Source organism: Oryzias latipes, chromosome 15 (genome assembly GCF_002234675.1).
Source record: "Oryzias latipes chromosome 15, ASM223467v1".
In the NCBI taxonomy this organism is placed as follows: domain Eukaryota; kingdom Metazoa; phylum Chordata; class Actinopteri; order Beloniformes; family Adrianichthyidae; genus Oryzias; species Oryzias latipes.
In genome coordinates, this window is record NC_019873.2 from 301,234 (window position 1) to 321,335 (window position 20,102).

Here is a 20,102-nt window from a genome sequence, read left to right on the forward strand (position 1 = left end):
GGAGGATTCAATTCATGCTGCGACATAGCTGGCAGTGACAGTCGTGGTGAATTCAAATAACTGGCATCTGGTTTGATTGTCGGCTGGCCTCCACTGGGGTTCTCACCAGTGGCAACTGGGATACTTTGAAGACCCATCTTGACGACAGAGGGAAGTGTAGTGACTGGTGCAGCAGTTAACGGCACCCTCTCCGTGTCCTCTGTTGCATTCTCGGTCTCATCAGAACTAGGATTGAGCTGGCCAACAGTTTGACCAAGCAGAGGCATCACCCCAATACGGCCGCAAAATCTTGCCCTGTTAGTTTTGCTATTTTTTGCAACTCTTCCAGGTAAATTTTAGTTTCCATTTTGCCTATTCCTTCTGCACAAACCACAGTCAAATCTAGAATTTCATACGTCACCTTGTCATCTTCACAAACATACCTGTAAGGCAAAATCTTTCGCAACGTAACTAGCGGCGCACCCGAAATGAATTCAACCACAATTGATTGATCAAAAAGTGATTCGGACACGTCAAAGAGTTCAATCTTTGAAATTGAACCAAAACGTTTCAAAAATTGGACTACCTCATCGTCAGTTTCTGTTCTAGTCGCATCTTGTATCAAAACCGAGTTAGGGATTTTAATACCACGTTTCTCCAATGTTTCCATGTCTTTCTCCAATGCAACCAACACCATTCAATTCTACTTACTCCACTCCTAGCTAGCTCGCCACAAATTATGTAACCTATACGTGTATCAATATCTGAAACACAGTAGATATTTAATAGACACAGGGCTAGATCAGAAGATCTCTGGTTCAACTCTAGGAGTGGAGAAAGAGACTGAAGCCTAATTGCGCTTGTTGGTACCATATAAAAAAAAAAAGAAATTATAATTAATAATTATATATAATTATAAATAATATATATAATTATAATAATTGAAAGAAACAAAGGAAAGCAACAAATACATTCACACACATGGAATGGCCATACAATATTTACAAGACAAATTTTTTCGCATTTGTAAATTATCTTTTTTTCTTCAAGAAGGTTCAGTTCCTTTAGATTCGACTCAACAGTTCATTCGCAAGAGTTCATAGTTCATTTTAACGACCAAAGTGTCCAACAGAGGGTGATTCAGAGTGAAGAATGGGGATTTTGAGAGTAGAAATATGAATGGTCGCGTAACTGAGTCGCAACGGAACTGAAAGGAAGAAAAGAGAGTAGCTGTGAGAAGCCTCCTACCAGCCCGACCAGAGCAGGTGGAGTTCATAGGGTGGCTTCGGACTAGTTGTCCAGAGTTCCTGTTTGGTTCTAGGTCCTGGGCTGTAGCTCGCCATCTAAATTAATCACCAGTTCCGTTCTCTTATTTTCGTGTTTCGCTCGTCTCCGGACAAAATCGGCGCCAGCAGTCAGCTCCTGTGTTCCGACGTTAGTTGCGTTAGTTTCCGGAATGTTTAAAGTGAAATGACGAAGAAAAAAACAGTTAATGTACCTCCAGCTAAACACCCGAGCCTTCCCCACACGCTTCTCCCGGCAACCTCGCCCACAGCTGTTTTTAAAGGGTTCCGATTGCACGGACCGAGTCACATGACCGTGTGACGCACCGACGCACGCAGTGAGACGACGTCATCACGCAAGAGATGCGAGAGGAGACTAACGCAGTTTCTCACCCGGGTTACAAGAGCGTCTAAACAGAGGACTGAAGGATGTAGTGGATGAGTGTCAGTCAGCATTCATTACAGGAAGAAATATCCATAAGCACATCAGGTTGGTGGTAGATTTGTTGGATTATTGTGACTTTGTTGACCCCCATAGTTTGATACTATTTCTTGATTTTTATAAAGCATTTGAAACATTGGAACATTCCTTTTTAATTAAAGCCCTGAATTTTTTAGGATTTGGTGATAAATTTTGTAATATTATCAAAATGTTGTACAATTATATTTATAGTTCCGTTTCCTTAAATCCAGGAATTACTCCCCGTTTTGTAATTAAGAGGTATCCGACAAGGTTGCCCCATCTCCCCAAAACTGTTTATATTAGCTACTCAGTTATTAACCATTCTTTTTTTTTTAATTCAAGTATTTTATTGAGTTTTCACAGTTTACATGTATAACAAACCCCCCCCCCAATATAAACAAAAAACACTAAAATAAAAATAGAACATAAACATAAACAAGTGAGGATTACCGATAACAGTTTGCCATGCATAGTGTATTAACATGTCATCATTAAGGAATCATTGATAGATAAAGACAGAAGCTGTCCCATTTTTCAGCCACATATATACTTTTGACAAGCGCTATTTTCTATCGTTTTTTCTTTCCACATTTTCAGCGTTGGGATTTGGGGTTCTTTCCATAATTTCAGAACAAGACGAGCACATGTCCAGTATTCAATACTCTTGAAGTAGTTTTGCTTAGTATGGCACCTCAATTCTATCCCCTAAGAGACACAGTCTTGGTGATTTGGGAAGTTCATATGCTATCCAGCCCTGTATGCATTCCAACACTTTACTCCAAAATGTAGAGATAAGTGAGCACTCCCATATTGCATGAATAAAGGTACCTCTCTCCTTATGACACTTCTAACACAGATCATTTTCAATGATTACCAGCACATGAAGTCTAGATGGAGTGTGTTTAGTGTTTTATATTGAATAAATTTGCCTCAGGCTTCCCTGATGTAAATTCTCATGTCAGAAAGAATTGTTTGCCATGAATCATCATCGATTGTACAACACAGGTCTCTTTCTCATATTGTTTTAAGTCCTTTGCTTGTGTTTTTTTAGCCCATGGGCAGATTTTATACCATTTGGATGCCTTGCTTAGCAATGTGGGTAGTCGTAGAAAGTTTTCTATTGGATTCCCATCTTGCAACATCCCCATTTGTTATTTTAAGCAATCTCTAAGTTGTAAATACCTCCAAAAGTTACCATGTCCTTCCAAATTATATTTCATCTTAATGTCATCATATGACATGAAAATATCCCCTTGGAATAAATCACCAATTGTTCTAATACCTTTTTGCAACCACTGTGCCCAGTAGATAGATCGTTTACCAATCTTAATTTTAGGGTTGTGCCATAAAGTTGCATATGACAAAACCAACTTGATCTTTATGAATAATCTTTGGCAGCTCCTTCTCTAGCCTCATTGCTAATATTTTTGATAGTATTTTTTAATACACATTTATTAAACTTATGGGTCTGTAATTGGCAGGGTCCGTTAAGTCTTTGTCACCTTTTGGTATTAATGATATTATTGCTCCCCGTTCACTCATGTCAGCACCAAACTATTGAATCCGTCAGGGTTGTTCATGAGGTGAAATATCTGGGTGTATTATTGTCTAAAAACACAATAAGGAGGGAAGAAGTCAACATTACAAACCGATCGCTTGATATAAAGAAAAGTTTAAGTCGCTGGATGACAAGAGATTTAACTATTTTTGGGAGAAATCTGTGAACCAAAGCAGAAGGCGTCTCTAAGATTACTTATCCCTGCTATTCTTTATACGTATCCCCTCCAAAAATTAAGAAAGTTAACTCAATTATATTTCAATTCAAATGGAAAAACAAAACACATATCAAACGTTCCCAACTGGTCAAAGGTTATGATAATGGTGGCATCAATGCACCAGATTTTGAAGCTATGGTCGGTACTTTCAGAATTAATTTTTTAAAAGCTCTTCTGGTTGATAATAATTCCATGTGGTTTCATATTCCAAGATCCATCTTTAAACATTTAGGAGGTATAGATGTCCTTTGGAAATGTGATTTTGAAGTCAACAAGATTCCAATCATTTTGTCCAACTTCCACAAACAAGTTCTTCAGTTTTGGAAAATGATATTTAATCACAAATTTCCCCTTCATGGATCAACATTATGGAATAACAGAACAGTATTAGTTGGTAGGAAATCTATATTCAAACAGGATTGGTTTGACGGGAACATTCTTTGTTAAAGATTTAACTGACAGTGAAGGTAATTTATTGAATTTTTCTTCTTTTATAGATAAATACCATCTCACCTGCAGCCTTAAAGAATTTAAAAAAGTTGGTCGAGCTATCTCTGCTGCTCTGATTCATGTAACCCTTGTGCTATCTTAGGCACTTTAACATTGGGAGTTGGGTCATCTAGACCCACTAGACAGTGGCTGAACCTTTTTTCTTCAATGATTTGTGATCTTCACTGGTGTCCATGGATTACATGAAATCTTTCCACCTTTATCCACCTTTATTATGGTAGGAATAACACGTCAATGTAAGGGGGGGTCATCTAAGATAGCACAAGGGTTTTAATAAAGAACACTATTAATTTCTCATAGCGCAATTATCTCATTACCAAAATTACAGATAAATGGATGTAATTTCTTAGATCTCAAACTGAATAACAATCTTTTGAATAACTGTATGAAAGAAAAAATTTATCATGTCCATAATCAAGCCTCTTTTAGATCATTCTCTTATTCCAACAGCCAATCTCTGTTAGTTCAAGCACACTCAAAGTATATTAAATGGCCTGTTTTGCCCAAAATTAAAGAAACTCATTTCAAAGTAATTGATATTACCCTTTCTCTGATTTTCTTCAAAGCATTTTTAAATTTGATGTGGAATCTTGCACTTTTTGTAACTCAAATGAAGAAACGCTGGAACATTTGTTTTTTTCATGCAATTACTCTAAGGATTTCTGGACTCGAATAAGGAATTGGATTAATTTAAAACTGAACATTCCCCCTTTTGGTATTTCTGATGTCATTCTGTTTATGGAAAATATAGTTGATTCTTTCTCAAATGTCATTAATATCATTTTACTTTTAGGAAAATACCATATCCATTGTTGCAAGTGGAGAGGTTCCAAGCCCTGCTTCCCAGGTTTTATTAACAAATTTAAATTACATTATTCCTCACTGAAAAAATGACAATCCTCTGTAGGTGTTAAAATAATATCTAAACAGATTTCCTTGTGGCTGTTGTTCTAGTTTCTGTCCTGTGCTGTCATTTGGCTCCTGAAATGTTTTATTTTTGTTTGATTTTTTTCTAGGTGTTCTAACACTATATTGGGACATCACTTTAGTGGGGAAGCGAAAGCCAAGCTGCTAACGTGTTGGCTTCATTGGAGAGCTGTCTGTGCCCCATACACTGCACAACCTCAGACAGTCTCAGGTAGGAAGAAACAGGCAGAGAAGTCAAATAGCCTTTTCAGCATCAGGCCCGTTTATTCAATCACACAAATAGCCCAAACAGCATGGAGCTCACTAATGCTTCCAGCCCTCTCACTCAAGGTTTTCACCCCAAAACTCCCCACTTCCCATGAGCCTCAGGGGCTGAAGGCGGGGCTAACCCCCAGGTCGCTACAATATGTTGATGACATCTGAGAGTATTATTTACCCCCCTAGTGAGTGTGTATTTCGTAATGTGTTCATCCTCTGGTGAAGTTTGTATTTTGTCTTTGAAAAGTTCAATAAAATAAAAAATAAAAATAATTTTTTTTAAAAAAAAAGCTCACAGCACATCGCTTCGTTACGCTTCGTTGACGTGTTCCCGTTTTTTGCGAAAAAGGTCCATTGTTCAAGTTTTTTTTTTTTATTGAACAATTGCAACATACAGAACAAAAAATGCAACAATTATGTACATATAATGTACATTACAATTCTGAATACAGAATAAACGTGTTACATCCTTAGGAAGATTCTAATTATTAGCAACAATCACAAAAAGGAATAAAAAATAAACATAAAGAAAGAAAACAGAACTAAACATAGAAAAAAAATAGACAAAATAAAAAATAAGAAGAGAAAATGCCAGAGTAATAAGCTTATGTCATTATTTCAAAAGATTTACAGATGTTAATTGTTTTTTGAGCTTTTGTATTTTTTGAAGCTGAAATTAAGTTTAAATATTGCTGCAGTTCCAGTTTGAACACAAACACGTTTATGAATATGAAATTTAGCCATAAATAATAACATGTTATTACAAAAGAAAGCATCACGGTCTTTGACATCAAAGTTATGAAAACAAATAGTACATTTTTATAATAAAGTTGTATATCAGCAAAAATAAAATCTGTGAAACATGTATAAATGTTTTTCCAAAATTTGTATGTGAATTCACAAGACCAGAATAAATGAGAGCAGGTTTCAGGTTGTTTCTGGCAGAAAGTACAGCTGGTGTTTATGTCAGCCTTAAATTTAGTTAAATAATGTTTTGCTGGATAAAATCTGTGTAGGAGTTTAAAAGAGATTTCTTTGACTTTATTTGTTAAGAAGTTTTTTTGTGGTAAAGACCAGATTTTTTTTCCATTCAATATTCAAAGTGAAATTAGCTGAGGGAACAGAAACTAAATGATCTTGGAACAAAGCTCTGATTTTTGAGTTCAACTGTTTAGCGGAAGTGAAGCAGAAACTACCCAGAGGGGATTTGATTGTTCAAGTAGTTAATGGAAGCTTTTCAAAAGGAATTTTGGGCCACCTTGTGACCCGTAGCTGCTCAAAAACGCTCCTTCGTCATGTGACGCAGTAGGGGCGCTTTGCTGAGGGCGGAGCTAGTACCGTAGCGGCTGAGACTAGAGCAGAGCCACTTAGACTCGCTTAAAGTTAAATCTAGTTAGTTTTACACCCGTAAACATAAACTGGTTTAGTTGGTTCTTCGCGTTTCAAACTAGCAGGATGGGAAACCGAGTCGCTCGAGAGGACTACGAGTGGGTTTACACGGACCAGCCACACGCCGACCGGAGGAAGGATATCCTGGGTAAGCTTAGCTAACTTCTCTGTCAGATCAGCAGAATGTCCGCCTTAGGCTCCTAATGGTTTCACGTGATCAGCAGCTGCTGCCGTGTCTTTCGTACAAGCTTGTTTTAGGAAGCGGTAAAACGAAGTTGCGTAACGGTTAAACTAACGGTTTCTGCGTCCAACAGAGTTTGGTTCCGTTAATCTTCGGTACCGGGTCGTACAGTGTCTGAAAACCCGTAATTCACTGTTGTTGTTTAAACTTAAAACATTCCTCGGTTCCACCCGCTCTCTGCAATATTCTCTTCATAGTGTGAAAGTTTTGTCGAGTGCCACTCCCTGAAGTGTCGAGCAGAAACCCGAGACGTCGCGAGTCACGTGACGTCCGACTAGTTTTCTGCTTCCGTCTGACCCAAAGTCGTCCTTCTGGTGAAAGTTTGGTTGGTTCCGGTGAAAGTTTGGTTGGTTCCGGTGACTGTTTGCAGAGACAAATGACAGCTTTCGTTTTCTGAATGCGTTCGGGATCATCCTGTGTGCAGAATGCAGGTCATGATGACCAAAAGAAATGAGTTTATTCAGTTCCACTAACAGATTTGAAGGCCACAGACTCTAACATCATAGAACTTCTGAAACGTGGTTCAGCTGTGATCACTGATTTTGAATCGGTAAATCATAGCCGTAATTATGTGAACAGAGAAAACGCAAGAAAAAATTAATCTGGATTAATGTACAAATCTTTTGAGATGATAAGAACTCAGTATTTGATGTTGTTTATACTTTTTGATGTACTAACCCTACACTTTGACTGTTAAAGTATAAATAACACTAAATAGGGGTAAGGAACAGATTATTGAAACTATGTCAAATTAAAGTTGGGTAGAACATAGGACTGGGATTATATACATTTGCTTCTTTTCACACTCTAGCAATTAAACTCTATTTAACAATTGTATTTAATTCCTTCATAGTGTACTGTGTGTATTTTGATTGTTTAAAATAAACACCAATATGAAAAGAAAATACTCTCACAGAATTAGTATGTGCGTAATTCTTGATTTTTAACTCCTATAATACATTCTGTGTGTAATTGTGTACTTGCAATTGTGTATTCAAGATTTGGTTTATTGTCATTCCACACAGTATTTGCAGAGAAATACACAGGTGAGACGAGATGTCGTTTCTCACTAGCATGACAGTGCAAAGAAGCAGCAATAAAAAAACAGAGAATAAAAAGAAATAGCAGTAAATAAGATAGAGTTGCAATAGAATAAAATGAAACGAAATGGGGACCAGCATTCAGTGTGACTAAAATGACTTATATGCGTTTAGCAGCAGTTTTGTTTGGGGGGGAGGGGGGGTCATTTTGGTCTTTTTGGTCATTTTGGAGTTTGTGAGAGCGTGAATGGATGAGGAGGACAGTCCGTTCAGCAGCCTCACAGCCTGGATCTGCAGCTGGTACTCCTGAACCTCACATGTACACTTTAAAATCAAAAACTCTCTAGTTACAAGATATAATTTACACACACAGAAATTACAACAGCTGAAACTGACTACGAATACATAACGGCTCCTATGCATACAAATCTTCAAATAGTATGCACCAGATACCTGATGCACACACACAAAAACAGCATTTACACACCGATGAGATTTGAGACCTTTTCTATGGTGGCAAATGAGGGCCTACAACTTGAAACCAAAAATATTTTTTCACTTAAATTTTTTCCTTATTTCAACTTTTGGTCCCGTTTTGGCATGTGGGGGTGGGGCCTAGATGAAGGACAAATCAGAATGAGGAAGGCTTGGGGCATTCACTAGCTGCGGTTACATGTGCAAAATATCTTTGATCAGATCAAAGATTGGATTAGAATTGGACTGTCTACATGGGCCTAGAAAAAACGTATCCGATTATAACAAACGTTTACATGCACCACACTTACGGTCGAAATAAATCATTTGGACATGCACAGGACTGTCTAAAATACTGGAAAGCCGCTTCTCTGCTCTGAGACATGGTCCTCTTGAGTCCTGTAGCTCGCTCACGCAGAGCAGCCAAACGGACAAAGTCTCCTTCGGAGCTCACACTGTAACAAAGCACCCTCCCCTGCCCGCAAATACAAAGCTACAAGTCCGCTCAGAGACATGTTTCGCATGGGTGGAGCAGCTGGCTGGTGCTGTTTGCACTCCAAAGCTTTCTCTGGAGCGCAACTCCGTCTATGCGTGACGCAAAGCCAGCACAGTAGTGACCTGTGATCAGAATAAACTGTTTCTATGCACCACGATCAGATCAACAATCAGCAAAACCCGTCGATCTTTGTCGGAAGATAGGTTGATCCGAATGAGTCTGATCGGGGCAGAGTATTCCGTGTTTATATGACGTACCGTAATTCCCGGACTATAAGCCGCTACTTTTTTCCTGCTCTCATAGCCCTGCGGCTTATTCAGTGACGCGGCTAATTTATGGATTTAATTGGCGGCCGCCATGTGCGGACTTTCGGACTCAGTGAATGGTTTGAATTCTTTATCCAACACAAAGCACAAGTCATTTGTTTTTCAACACACTTCTAAGCAGCCAAACAGCATGGACCTCACTTCAGGTCTTAGACACTTCAGTCATGGTTCAAAAAACAAAACACGCATGCATCCCAGAATCCTTTGGTGCCGTTACACCCAACGTGCACGTGATCGCCGCTACAATATGATGCAGCTTTCAAGTTAAAAGCAATCGTTAAAAGCAGCGTGAAAAAATCCACCATCTCCAACGGGTTTGAAAAAGCCGGTCAGCTGCGTGACGGAGAGAACAGCGCATGTGGGAATAACATCAGCCTTTATTTTGTCGGGACACGACTGGAAACACAAATCCACGTGATCGTTTTAACGGTTTCTGAGGACTGACCGGAATTTTGCATTGAAAAGCTCACAGCCTCCGTGTGAGCTGGAGACATGTTCTCCTGGCTGCTGCTCGTTCACATAGAGCTGCGGGGCCAATGGCAGTCTAAAGGCTCCCACGCGTAACAACGCATCCGCCCCTCATCCACAAAACGTACAGTTTTAAGTCCGATTGCTCTGCACAGACACGATTTCCTCCTCCCTGTAGCCGCCCTGGCCAGAGGTGAGAAGATAGGAAGGGGAGCGCGCGGGGCGAGCGCGGAGCTCAGAGGCGTCCGTGGAGCTACAGTGTTTGTTGTGGAAAGAAACATCTGACGCACGCGCCGCGCTGAGGTGCTGGTATCGCGCTGAGGCACGCTTTTTTTTTCTCATCAGGGGGGGATGAGCAGGAGTACAGGGGGGTCATCACTGACTTTGTTAGCTGGTGTGAAGTTAACCACCTGCTGCTTAACACCAGCAAGACAAAGGAGCTGATCCTGGACTTCAAGAGGTCCTCACCATCACAGTCACCGGTGAACATCCAGGGTTCAGACATTGAGGTCGTGGACACATTTAAATATCTGGGTGTTCACCTGAACAACAGACTGGACTGGTCCAACAACACGGATGCTCTGTACAGGAGGGGCCAGAGTCGCCTTCACCTGCTGAGGAGACTGAGGTCCTTTGGCGTGTGCAGACAGCTGCTGAGGACCTTTTACGACACTGTGGTGGCCTCAGTGGTCCTTTATGGAGTTGTGTGCTGGGCGGGGGGCAGTGCAGGCAGAGACTTGAAGAGGCTTAACAAACTGGTTAGGAGGGCCGGCTCTGTCCTGGGCTGCACACTTGAGTCCATCGAGGAGGTGGCGGACAGGAGGATGTTAGCTAAGCTGACATCCATCATGGATAACCCCTCCCACCCCCTACACCAAACTGTAGAGGCGCTGACCAGCTCCTTCAGCACAAGACTGTTGCACCCTCAGTGTAAGAAGGAGCTGCTGCAGGTCATTCCTCCCCACAGCCATCAGACTGTACAACACCGTGTCAAAGTGACACTCCACGGTCCCAGGGGTGTTTTTCTGTTTAGTCATTGATTCATTTACTTTTGTTGTAGTTGTTGTTTTTCAATTTTAAATTGTTTTTTGTTCCTGAACAGTTGTTTGTTTTTGTTTTTGGTGTGAACTTCATTAGTTATTTCTGTATTTTGAAAAAATTTGTAATGTTTTTTTTACAGTTTACATGTTTTGCAGACCGCATGTTTTTTACACTTTTGCAGCTGTATTTATTTAATATTTAATATTTATTTCTTTATTTAATAAGAATCTCATTTTTGATAATAATTTTTCATAATAATTTTAGTAATATTTTTAATTATCTAATATAAATGTAATTTGTGATGTCCTTTATTGATGTTATATTATATAGATTATTTCTGAATGTCGTGTTGCTGCCACAGATAAATGAAATTTCCCCATTGTGGGATTAATAAAGTTATCTATCTATCTATCTATCTATCTATCTATCTATCTATCTATCTATCTATCTATCTATCTATCTATCTATCTATCTATCTATCTATCTATCTATCTATCTATCTATCTATCTATCTATCTATCTATCTATCTATCTATCTATCTATCTATCTATCTATCTATCTATCTATCTATCTATCTATCTATCTATCTATCTATCTATCTATCTATCTATCTATCTATCTATCTATCTATCTATCTATCTATCTATCTATCTATCTATCTATCTATCTATCTATCTATCTATCTATCTATCTATCTATCTATCTATCTATCTATCTATCTATCTATCTATCTATCTATCTATCTATCTATCTATCTATCTATCTATCTATCTATCTATCTATCTATCTATCTATCTATCGCTGCTTTATTTTACTGGTGTTTTTTTTTTATACAGCCCTGTTACTCCCATAACGCTGCCGCGACACAAGCGGAAGGAGAGCTGTTCCTTTTCACCCCTCCATGCAAAGGCCCCGCCTTTAGCCCCTAAGACTCATGGGAAATGGGGAATTGCGGATGTAAATTTCCTCATCATAACTGAGGGATGTAATGTTGATTATATGGTTACTGTTTGTAATTTTATGTGTGATACCTAGATTGTCAATAAGTAAAAAAAAAAAAACAAATAAATAAATAAATAAACAAACCATAACTGAGGAACTTGTGAACAGAATAGAGCTCCATGCTGTTTGGCAGATGTGGTCGTACTCACATGCATGAGCCTGAGGCAAAGCTGACTCCTCCCACAGTGTGGTAATGAACCTTACCCATGCTGGAAGTCAGGACGTGATATGTCAGGTTTACCACGTTACCTAATACATGCGGCTTTTACTCCGACGCGGCTTATGTATGTTTAAAAGTAGTTAAACACGTGAAAATGGGTGGGTGCGGCTTGTAATCGGGTGCGCTTTATAGTCCGGAATGTACGGTATTTTTATTCTGATCAGGCGTTCATTCTGATTACTTTTGTCCATGTACAAGAATATACGATTATACGGTGTTGAAATTGGGCACCTTTATTTATTTTTCGGCGTTTCAATCCAGTTCAGGTAAGTCTCTGTTGTAGGGAAAAGAACACTTAAAGCCGCAAGCAGAGTTGTATGGCCCGCAGAGGCAACCCGCCTTCTACGCCCAACTCTACGCCCCACCGCCGCCACCCGCCCCACCGCCCTCACCAGCCACCTTTGATCAAGGCTACTCAAAACTGCGAATGCTAATTATGCTAACTATGCTAATTTTGCCAAAAGTTATAGCATAGCGATCAGCATCATCAACTTACTCAGAAAATCACATTGCTCCATTGGTGAAAGCTATATGTCATTAGTTGATTAAAAAAACACTTTTTTTCAAAATGGCCGCTTTTCTGTTGATTTTATCTCCATAGCAACCATTTTATGTTTTGGTCGCCTCGGGAGGACGAACAGATCGACGCGAGTTTCCGACAGATTGGAAAAAGTAAACTTTTTGTTGTCCTTAGCAACAGTGGTTTTATGCTAACCACGCCCACATTCCTTATAACACCATATCCAGTGTTTTTCAATGTATTCAGTTTCAGGCATGAATGCATGCAAATTTCACAGTAGTCCATTGAAAGACATAGGAGTTATAACAGTGTGCCACTTTGCTAGCTCGCCACGGGCACGCCGTTAAAAATCTACAACTTCTAATTCCATCATTTTTTCCACAGTAGCTTGCCATTGATGCCCTAAAAGTTTCGAGAGGATTCCAACGACAAGTTTACGTTTTATCCCGGGGATAAAGGTGTTTATGGTAGAAAATTCAAGATGGCGGCCTTCTCCCAAGGTCAAAGGTCGACGAAACTCCAGAGGTGATTGTAGACTTAGGCTAGGGACATGCGAGACAAATTTCGTGAAAATCGCTTCAAAAAAAGTTTATTTTTCCATATCGGGTTAAAACGCGAAAATCTCAAAATGGCAGATTTTGGCACAAAATGGCCGCCAAACCGTAGGTCGTGTCGCCATCATGTAATGATTTCAAAGTTTTGTTTGGAGATACCTGGGTTTTGTTAGCCGGTTCTTAAAAAAAAAATCAGAATTTTTTTTTTTAGCCGAGTCAAGACTTTTTCTGTGATCGTTTTTTGTTTACCACGCCCACATTCCTTTATCGATTTCGTCGTATGTGACATCGTTTTGTTCAGTGTGGACCAGGGAATCGCATATTTTAGTTTAAGGACATTCCGATATAATTTGTGCGAGCTAGCTAAAATCGCAACAGTTGCGAATTCGCCATGCGCACTCATTTCAAAATGTAGATCTAGATCTATCTTCTAATTTCAACATTTTGTCCACAGTAGCTTGCCATTGATGCCCGAGAAGTTTCAAGATCGATAAAAATCCCTAGGACGAGTTTTTGCTGGTATCCGTTATTAAAGGTGCTTTTTTTTTTGAAAATTCAAGATGGCCGCCTCTTCCGAAGGTCAAAGGTCAATGAAACTTCTTTGGTTATTGTAGAATAATGCTGGCGGCATGTGTGTGCGTTTTCGTGAAAATCGCTCAAACAAAAGTATTGTTTTCCCATATTGTCAAAAAACACGAAAATTGCCATTTCTCTGTGTTCGCCACAAAATGGCCGCCAAGCAGTAGGTCGTGTGGCCATCCCATAATGATTTCATAACTTCTTTGGGATATCTCCAACACGCTTGTTTTGGTTTGGTAACTGTATTTTGAAATAATTTTTTTTTGGCCCCATAAGAGATTTTCGGCCTATTCATTTTTTGACGGGAACGCTCGCCGTGATGTCATCGTCCTGGGGGGGGTGACGATCTCTTTGCCGAAAATTCATTTTCAATTTATCCTAGGTGTGTGCCAATTTTGGTGAGTTTTCAGGTATGTGGCGGGGGTCAAATTTGCGAACAACGGATCCGTAAGAAAGAAGAAACGTAATGACTGCTGCGGGCCATAATAATGAAACGTTCGAAAAACAATAAGAAGTTTTTTCCTCTCAGGATTTATTATGTATTTCAATGCAGCCTGTCTTTTACTATAGGCTGGGCATGTCTTTTTGGCTTTAAACCCATCCTTTGAGGGCTTTTTGGGGCGTTTTCGTGTTTTTGTCGTCATTTGTCCGATTACAATTTTGACGTTTGTGCGGTGGTGTTGTGTTTGTGTATTTTTGTTGTGTTACACAATTGTCGTGTAGTTTTGTGCGGGTGACTTTTGACCTGGTTTATTGGCGTTTTCACGCTTTTTTTGACGTTTTGGACCTTTTTGGGAGTTCGACCCTCGTAGCAGTTACAATATGGTCCTTGCAGTCTGTGACTGCTGCGGGTCATAATAAATGTTTGTGATCATGCAGTTATCTGCTGTTTAAACAACACGGACGGTACCCACACGGTCCTTTCTCAACACCCAGAGACCAGAGGGAGATAATCGGCCAGACGCACCTGTCCGTACCCGACCCTGCCTGCTATAGCAGTCATTGGGCACTAGCGCTTGGGAAGAGCCCTGTGCCAGAGGGTGCTGCAGAGAGGAAGGAATTTGTTCTGTAAACATTTTCTTAAAAGTGATGTGCAAAACTTCCGGTCCACATTTTTAATGCTATGGTAGAACCAGGTATGTGACGTGTGTTCAAGAAGGCGCTAAACAGGCATTCTTGAACACTTGTTTTGCCCATGGTGTTCACACTGAACTGTCGCTTTCTCATACTAGTGCATGTACTCGCAGTTAAGAGTCTTTGTGTGAAATGTTGAAGCTGTGTTAATCTGGTGAATCTTGTCCCATGCCTTTTCTTTCACAGCTTTTTTTTTTTCAATATTTGAAAGATTTTGGATCATATAGTACCAGCCGGGCACAAACCACAACCATTAATTTCTCCTTGATGATCAATGTACAAACGGTTGGTAGTTCAGTGAAATAAAAGGGACACCATCCATAAGTGAAAACCAAATCTGAGTCCCTAAATAGTCAAAATTAAACCCAAGTGTTCAATGGATGCACGTTTTGTACGTAAAGCCTTAAAACATTCATAGCAATGCATGAACACAAGAGTTTTAAACACGTGTGTTTACATAGACATATTTATTTAATTGTGTATGTATTTAAATTCTTTTATGTTTTAACTGTTTATTGTATTTCTTATTCTGTAAACATGTTGTGCGGCGACCTTGAGTGCCCAGGAAGGCGCCTTATAAATAAAATGTATTATTATTATTGTTATTTTTTGGATCTGGCTGCTTAAATGCGGATTGCCAAGGGCAGTGTGACGTAGCTTGAGACTTAAATCTGTGGAAATACTCCTCCGTTTTGTAACCTGACTGTTTTTGTTTCTTCTGCAGCCAAACACCCAGAAATCAAGTCCTTGATGGGGCCCGACCGCAGACTGAAATGGATCGTCTGCACAATGGTGGTCATCCAGTTTTTAGCTTTCTACCTCGTCAAGGACTTGGACTGGAAGTGGGTTTTGTTCTGGACGTATTCCTTTGGCAGCTGCATCAACCACTCTATGACTTTGGCTATCCATGAGATCTCCCACAACACTGCCTTCGGAAATAACAAGGCCACATGGAATCGATACTTTGCCATGTTTGCTAATCTGCCCATCGGCCTGCCCTACTCTGCCTCCTTCAAGCGTTATCACCTGGACCATCATCGCTACCTGGGGGGGGATGGAGTGGATGTGGACATCCCCACTGAGTTTGAAGGATGGTTCTTCTGCACTCGATTTCGCAAGCTTATCTGGATCATTCTGCAGCCCCTTTTCTATGCTGTCAGGCCCCTGTGCATCAACCCCAAACCTATCAGTCAGCTGGAAGTGACCAATGTGGTCATCCAGGTAGCCTTTGATATCCTGCTCTACTGGATGTGGGGGGCCAAGCCGGTGGTGTACATGCTAGCTGGCTCCATGCTGGGAATGGGCCTACACCCTATCTCTGGCCATTTCATAGCAGAGCACTACATGTTCTTAAAGGGTTATGAGACTTACTCCTACTACGGCTCCCTAAATCTTCTTACTTTCAATGTGGGCTACCACAATGAGCACCACGACTTCCCCAGCATCCCGGGGCGGCGTCTGCCCTTGGTAAGTCCTGAACTTTACCTGGTGTTGTCTGTGGCAGTGTTTTTCAACCAGTGTGCCGTGGGAGATTACCCTCATTTACTGATCTAAAAACATTTCCCATCTCCAGGATATCAGCTCTGTGTTCATCCAAACAGGTCCTGATAAAACACTGAGAAGTTACGAATATGAAATATCATAAAATACTTTTTTATTTGTGTTTATTGGATTCTATTAAAGACATTTGATAAGAATGACTATACAGCAATCATTATTTATCATTATCATAACACCAATCATTCCTGGAGGGTTAATCATACGTCATCAGTCTGACCAATCAGAAGTGGTTAAAGTCTTCACTTCCTTGTTCTGATTCTGCTCATAAAGTCTCTCAGTTCCAACAGAAATAGCAGCTAAAGCCCGTCTTTAGCGGTGTAGCTTTCCACAGAATCCGGTGTCAGACCTTGGAACAAGTGAACAAAACCATGAAGCTCTGAAAAGCGAGTCTGTCTGCCATCACTACATCTCCCATGATGCATTGGGTTAAAGTGACAGTCACAATGAGTCGTCCTTGGTAACCTTTGTGCTATTCTAGGCACTTTAACGTTGGGAGTTGGGTCATCTAGACCCACTAGACAGTGCTCTGAACCTTTTTTCTTCAATGATTTGTGATCTTCACTGGTGTCCATGGATTACATGAAATCTTTCCACCTTTATCCACCTTTGTCATGGTAGGGAGAACACGTCAATGTACGGGGGGGTCATCTAGGACAGCACAAGGGTTAAAGGTCTTGAAACCATAACAAACACACATCAGTTTTTAAATCTTCTAACTTAACTTTTATTTCATCTTTAAGAAAAAAACAGCCGCAACTTCCAGCTTTTTCTGCCACAATTATCACAAAAATGCATGTGAGATTGGGGGGGGGGCACTGTAGATCAATGCAGACTATGAGTTTCTGCTTTTTTTGGGGGGGAATAGTGGTGTGCCGCGGGATTTTTGTCAAGGTTAAAGTGCCGTGGCTCAAAAAAGGTTGACTGGTTTATAGTCCCAGTTGGACATTTGTTTTCTGCAAACCATGTACTCTGCTGAATGAGCTTAGCTGCACCTCATCAATGCTGACTGAAGCAGAACCAGTTCTAGGGGAGGTAACTTGTGCTGGTTAGAGGGAAGATTCTGAGTTATGGGTCCAAGTTCAGGTCCTAATATGGGGGATAAATGAGAACTAGAGCTAGTGTGAGCACTGAAACCACAGGTAGCAAATCAAAAGTTAGACTCTGATATATTTCTGTTTTTGCAGGTCAAGGAAATGGCATCCGAGTACTACCAGGACCTGCCCCAGTACACGTCATGGGTTCAAGTTCTGTACGACTTCATCATGGATGACACGCTCAGCCCGTACTCCCGGATTAAGAGAAAGCTGAAAGGGGACATCAAACAGGAGTGACTGCACTCAGATCTGGCTACTCATCTGCAAGCTAACCGTCTGCTGTGTGTGTGTACTGTCTGTGGTGCTGGACTGAGGAGCTCTTGTAACTGATTAAGAGACTGACCAAACTCACTATGCTCTTCCTGCTTTTACAGTCTGACTCTATCCAGTGTTACAATAAAGATGCCTTTGGGCTCATCTGCCTTAGACCAGCATCCATGTTTGTTCAGAAAGCTCATCAAAAATGTGAAAAGCTTTGTTTTCCTCCAAGGCCTTTACCCTGCAAAATCAATGTTTTGAGCTGTTAACCCTTGTGCTATCCTTGGGAGTTGGGTCATCTAGACCCACTAGACAGTGCTCTGAACCTTTTTTCTTCAATGATTTGTGATCTTCACTGGTGTCCATGGATTACATGAAATCTTTCCACCTTTATCCACCTTTATTATGGTAGGGAGAACACGTCAATGGAAGGGGGGGGGGGGGGGGTCATTAAGATAGCACAAGGGTTAAAGGAGTCTCACATTTACATGTATGTTTGGTTTTCTGCCTTTCAAATTTGTTGACATTTGGGTGTCTCCTAAATCCTGATCGAGTCAAGATAATGTAAATGTTTAGGAACATAAGAATTTAGTGGCTTTCCAGCCAATGAGAGCTTGTTCCTGTTACTGCACGGTTCTTAGGCTTCTGGAAGCTCCTGTCTGAAACCACTGAACAGGTGAGTTTGTATGTTGTAATCAATTGATGACACAAAATACTTAAACAAATTTATTAACATGCTGTGATGACACACCAGAGAAGATCCCACCGTTTGTCGCTGAACTGCTGACATGGTTTAGAGACTGCTGAGCTCTGTTGGATCTTAGGGTGTTGAAACTGCAGGTTCCTGGTTCTGCATTATCCTTTTTGACTTGTCAGAGGATGAAGGTGCTTGCATCTGTTTATCTAAAACCTCGAGCACGTCTGAGTAATTGGGACGAACCATCAACACTGGGATAGGAGGCTGCAGTTTTGAGGAGGAATGTGACAACAAAATCCCCCCACCACACAGATGCCGTCTGCTGAAGAATGAAGATCAAGGATCAGGTGGACGTCATCTTTGGAGTGAATCTCTGAGCTGCTCGTACCGCAGCTGTTCCTGGATACACAAACGCACACAAGCTTTCAACACAAAGCACATGAACGGACGTCGCTGCTGCTGGATTGCACCAAGACCACCATTATTCTATCTGAAAGAATCTCCTTACCTTTGGGGACACAGAGGGACGAACTTTGTTGAGGGCTTCTTCAAAGTGAACTCTGCTCACTTGAATGTCAACAGTGCAGCCAGAGGGAAGAGCCTCACCTGAGAACAGGAATGAACAACCCTGAGGTGAGGAATGAAGACCTGGAGGGCAGCACCAATGGATGTGTGGAGGAAAATTCGAATAACTACAAGTTTCTCAGTCTTTAAAGCAATTTACCTGGGGGCCACAGAAGGCAGGGTCTAGCTGAGGGAGGGCCGCAACTTCAATGCGCACACACACATGCACACACAACTTGTGAGTGTCTGAGAGCCAATAAATGTGTATGGAACGTATACTAAAATATTAACCCTTGTGCTATCCTAGACACTTTAACGCTGGGAGTTGGGTCATCTAGACCCACTAGACAGTGCTCTGAACCTTTTTTCTTCAATGATTTGTGATCTTCACTGGTGTCCATGGATTACATGAACTCTTTCCACCTTTATCCACCTTTGTCATGGTAGGGAGAACACCTCAATGGAAGGGGGGGGGTCATCTAAGATAACACACTCTATACTCTATTATTAACTGTTTTCTGTACAAAATGTACTTATAAAACTTTCATTCAAATAAAATACGTGAATAAAAAATCAATAAGTAAATAAATCAGTAATACATTTTTGTTTATTTAGTCTTCTATTTCTGCTATTTTCTAATTTAAACGCCCTTATTAACACAGTTCAGTTAACACTGTTGAATCATAACTATTAACACAAAAGAAGACTTAAATTCTACAGTTCTGTAACCTCCATCAATGCTTCTTCTGAACATCGGCTTCTCTTGTCTTCTTCTTACTGATGGACACTTGGCAGCACTTCCTCCCAAACAGCTGAGACCCTCAGTGTGGATGAAGATGATTGTCAGGAAATCTGGACTGGACTTGGACTTATTGAAATTTAGGGTGGAGAAGTCAGAGAGTGTGTGCTCCCTATTTAGAGTCTGTGTTGAATTTATATTTTAAGTTCATTCATTCATTCCTTCATTTTCTATTCTGTTTAGTCCCTTTCGGGGTCACGGGGCTGCCGGAGCCTAACCACTAACCACTGCGGCACCGTGCAGACTTTTTTTTAAGTTTACATTTTAAACCACAAATCAGTATAGGACAAACAATATTCAGAAACCATTTTTGGATTTTCTTTCTTATGACTTTTTGCACATTTGAACTGGTCACAAGTTATGGTAGAGCAGCCGGTCAGCCACTCCTAAGTTTTTATAAAAAACGGATGGAAAGTCATGTTGGTGACACCAAATAAGTGCAGCCAAGAT

At 40.5% G+C, this 20,102-nt stretch overlaps 2 protein-coding genes across 6 annotated transcripts in view; one reads left to right on the forward strand and one right to left on the reverse strand.

The window, feature by feature from the left end:
- The first annotated feature begins 6,451 nt into the window (after positions 1 to 6,451).
- On the forward strand, positions 6,452 to 17,762 carry degs1 (delta 4-desaturase, sphingolipid 1). The gene is made up of 3 exons (XM_004084367.4): positions 6,452 to 6,732; positions 15,405 to 16,147; positions 17,425 to 17,762. The coding sequence occupies exons 1-3, from the start codon at positions 6,651 to 6,653 to the stop codon at positions 17,569 to 17,571; spliced, it is 972 nt and encodes a 323-aa protein (XP_004084415.1). The 5' UTR covers positions 6,452 to 6,650; the 3' UTR covers positions 17,572 to 17,762.
- Positions 17,763 to 18,305: 543 nt separating this feature from the next.
- nvl (nuclear VCP-like) overlaps positions 18,306 to 20,102 on the reverse strand; it is a 62,490-nt gene continuing 60,693 nt past the window's right edge. For all 5 annotated transcript variants that reach the window (XM_023963694.1, XM_023963691.1, XM_023963693.1 and 2 more), the window contains 2 exons: positions 18,798 to 18,895; positions 18,306 to 18,688 (listed from right to left, as the gene is read on the reverse strand). In XM_023963694.1, the coding sequence (XP_023819462.1) occupies positions 18,644 to 18,688; positions 18,798 to 18,895 (143 nt within the window). In that variant the 3' untranslated portion in view covers positions 18,306 to 18,643. The remainder of the gene's footprint in view (positions 18,689 to 18,797; positions 18,896 to 20,102) is intronic.

Excerpts from the sequence above, each read along its gene's own strand:
- degs1 (XM_004084367.4), top strand. The coding sequence starts at position 6,651 with ATGGGAAACCGAGTCGCTCGAGAGGACTACGAGTGGGTTTACACGGAC. Across the intron at positions 6,733-15,404 it reads CCGGAGGAAGGATATCCTGG|CCAAACACCCAGAAATCAAG; the intron begins GTAAGCTTAGCT and ends TTTCTTCTGCAG. Across the intron at positions 16,148-17,424 it reads CGGGGCGGCGTCTGCCCTTG|GTCAAGGAAATGGCATCCGA; the intron begins GTAAGTCCTGAA and ends CTGTTTTTGCAG.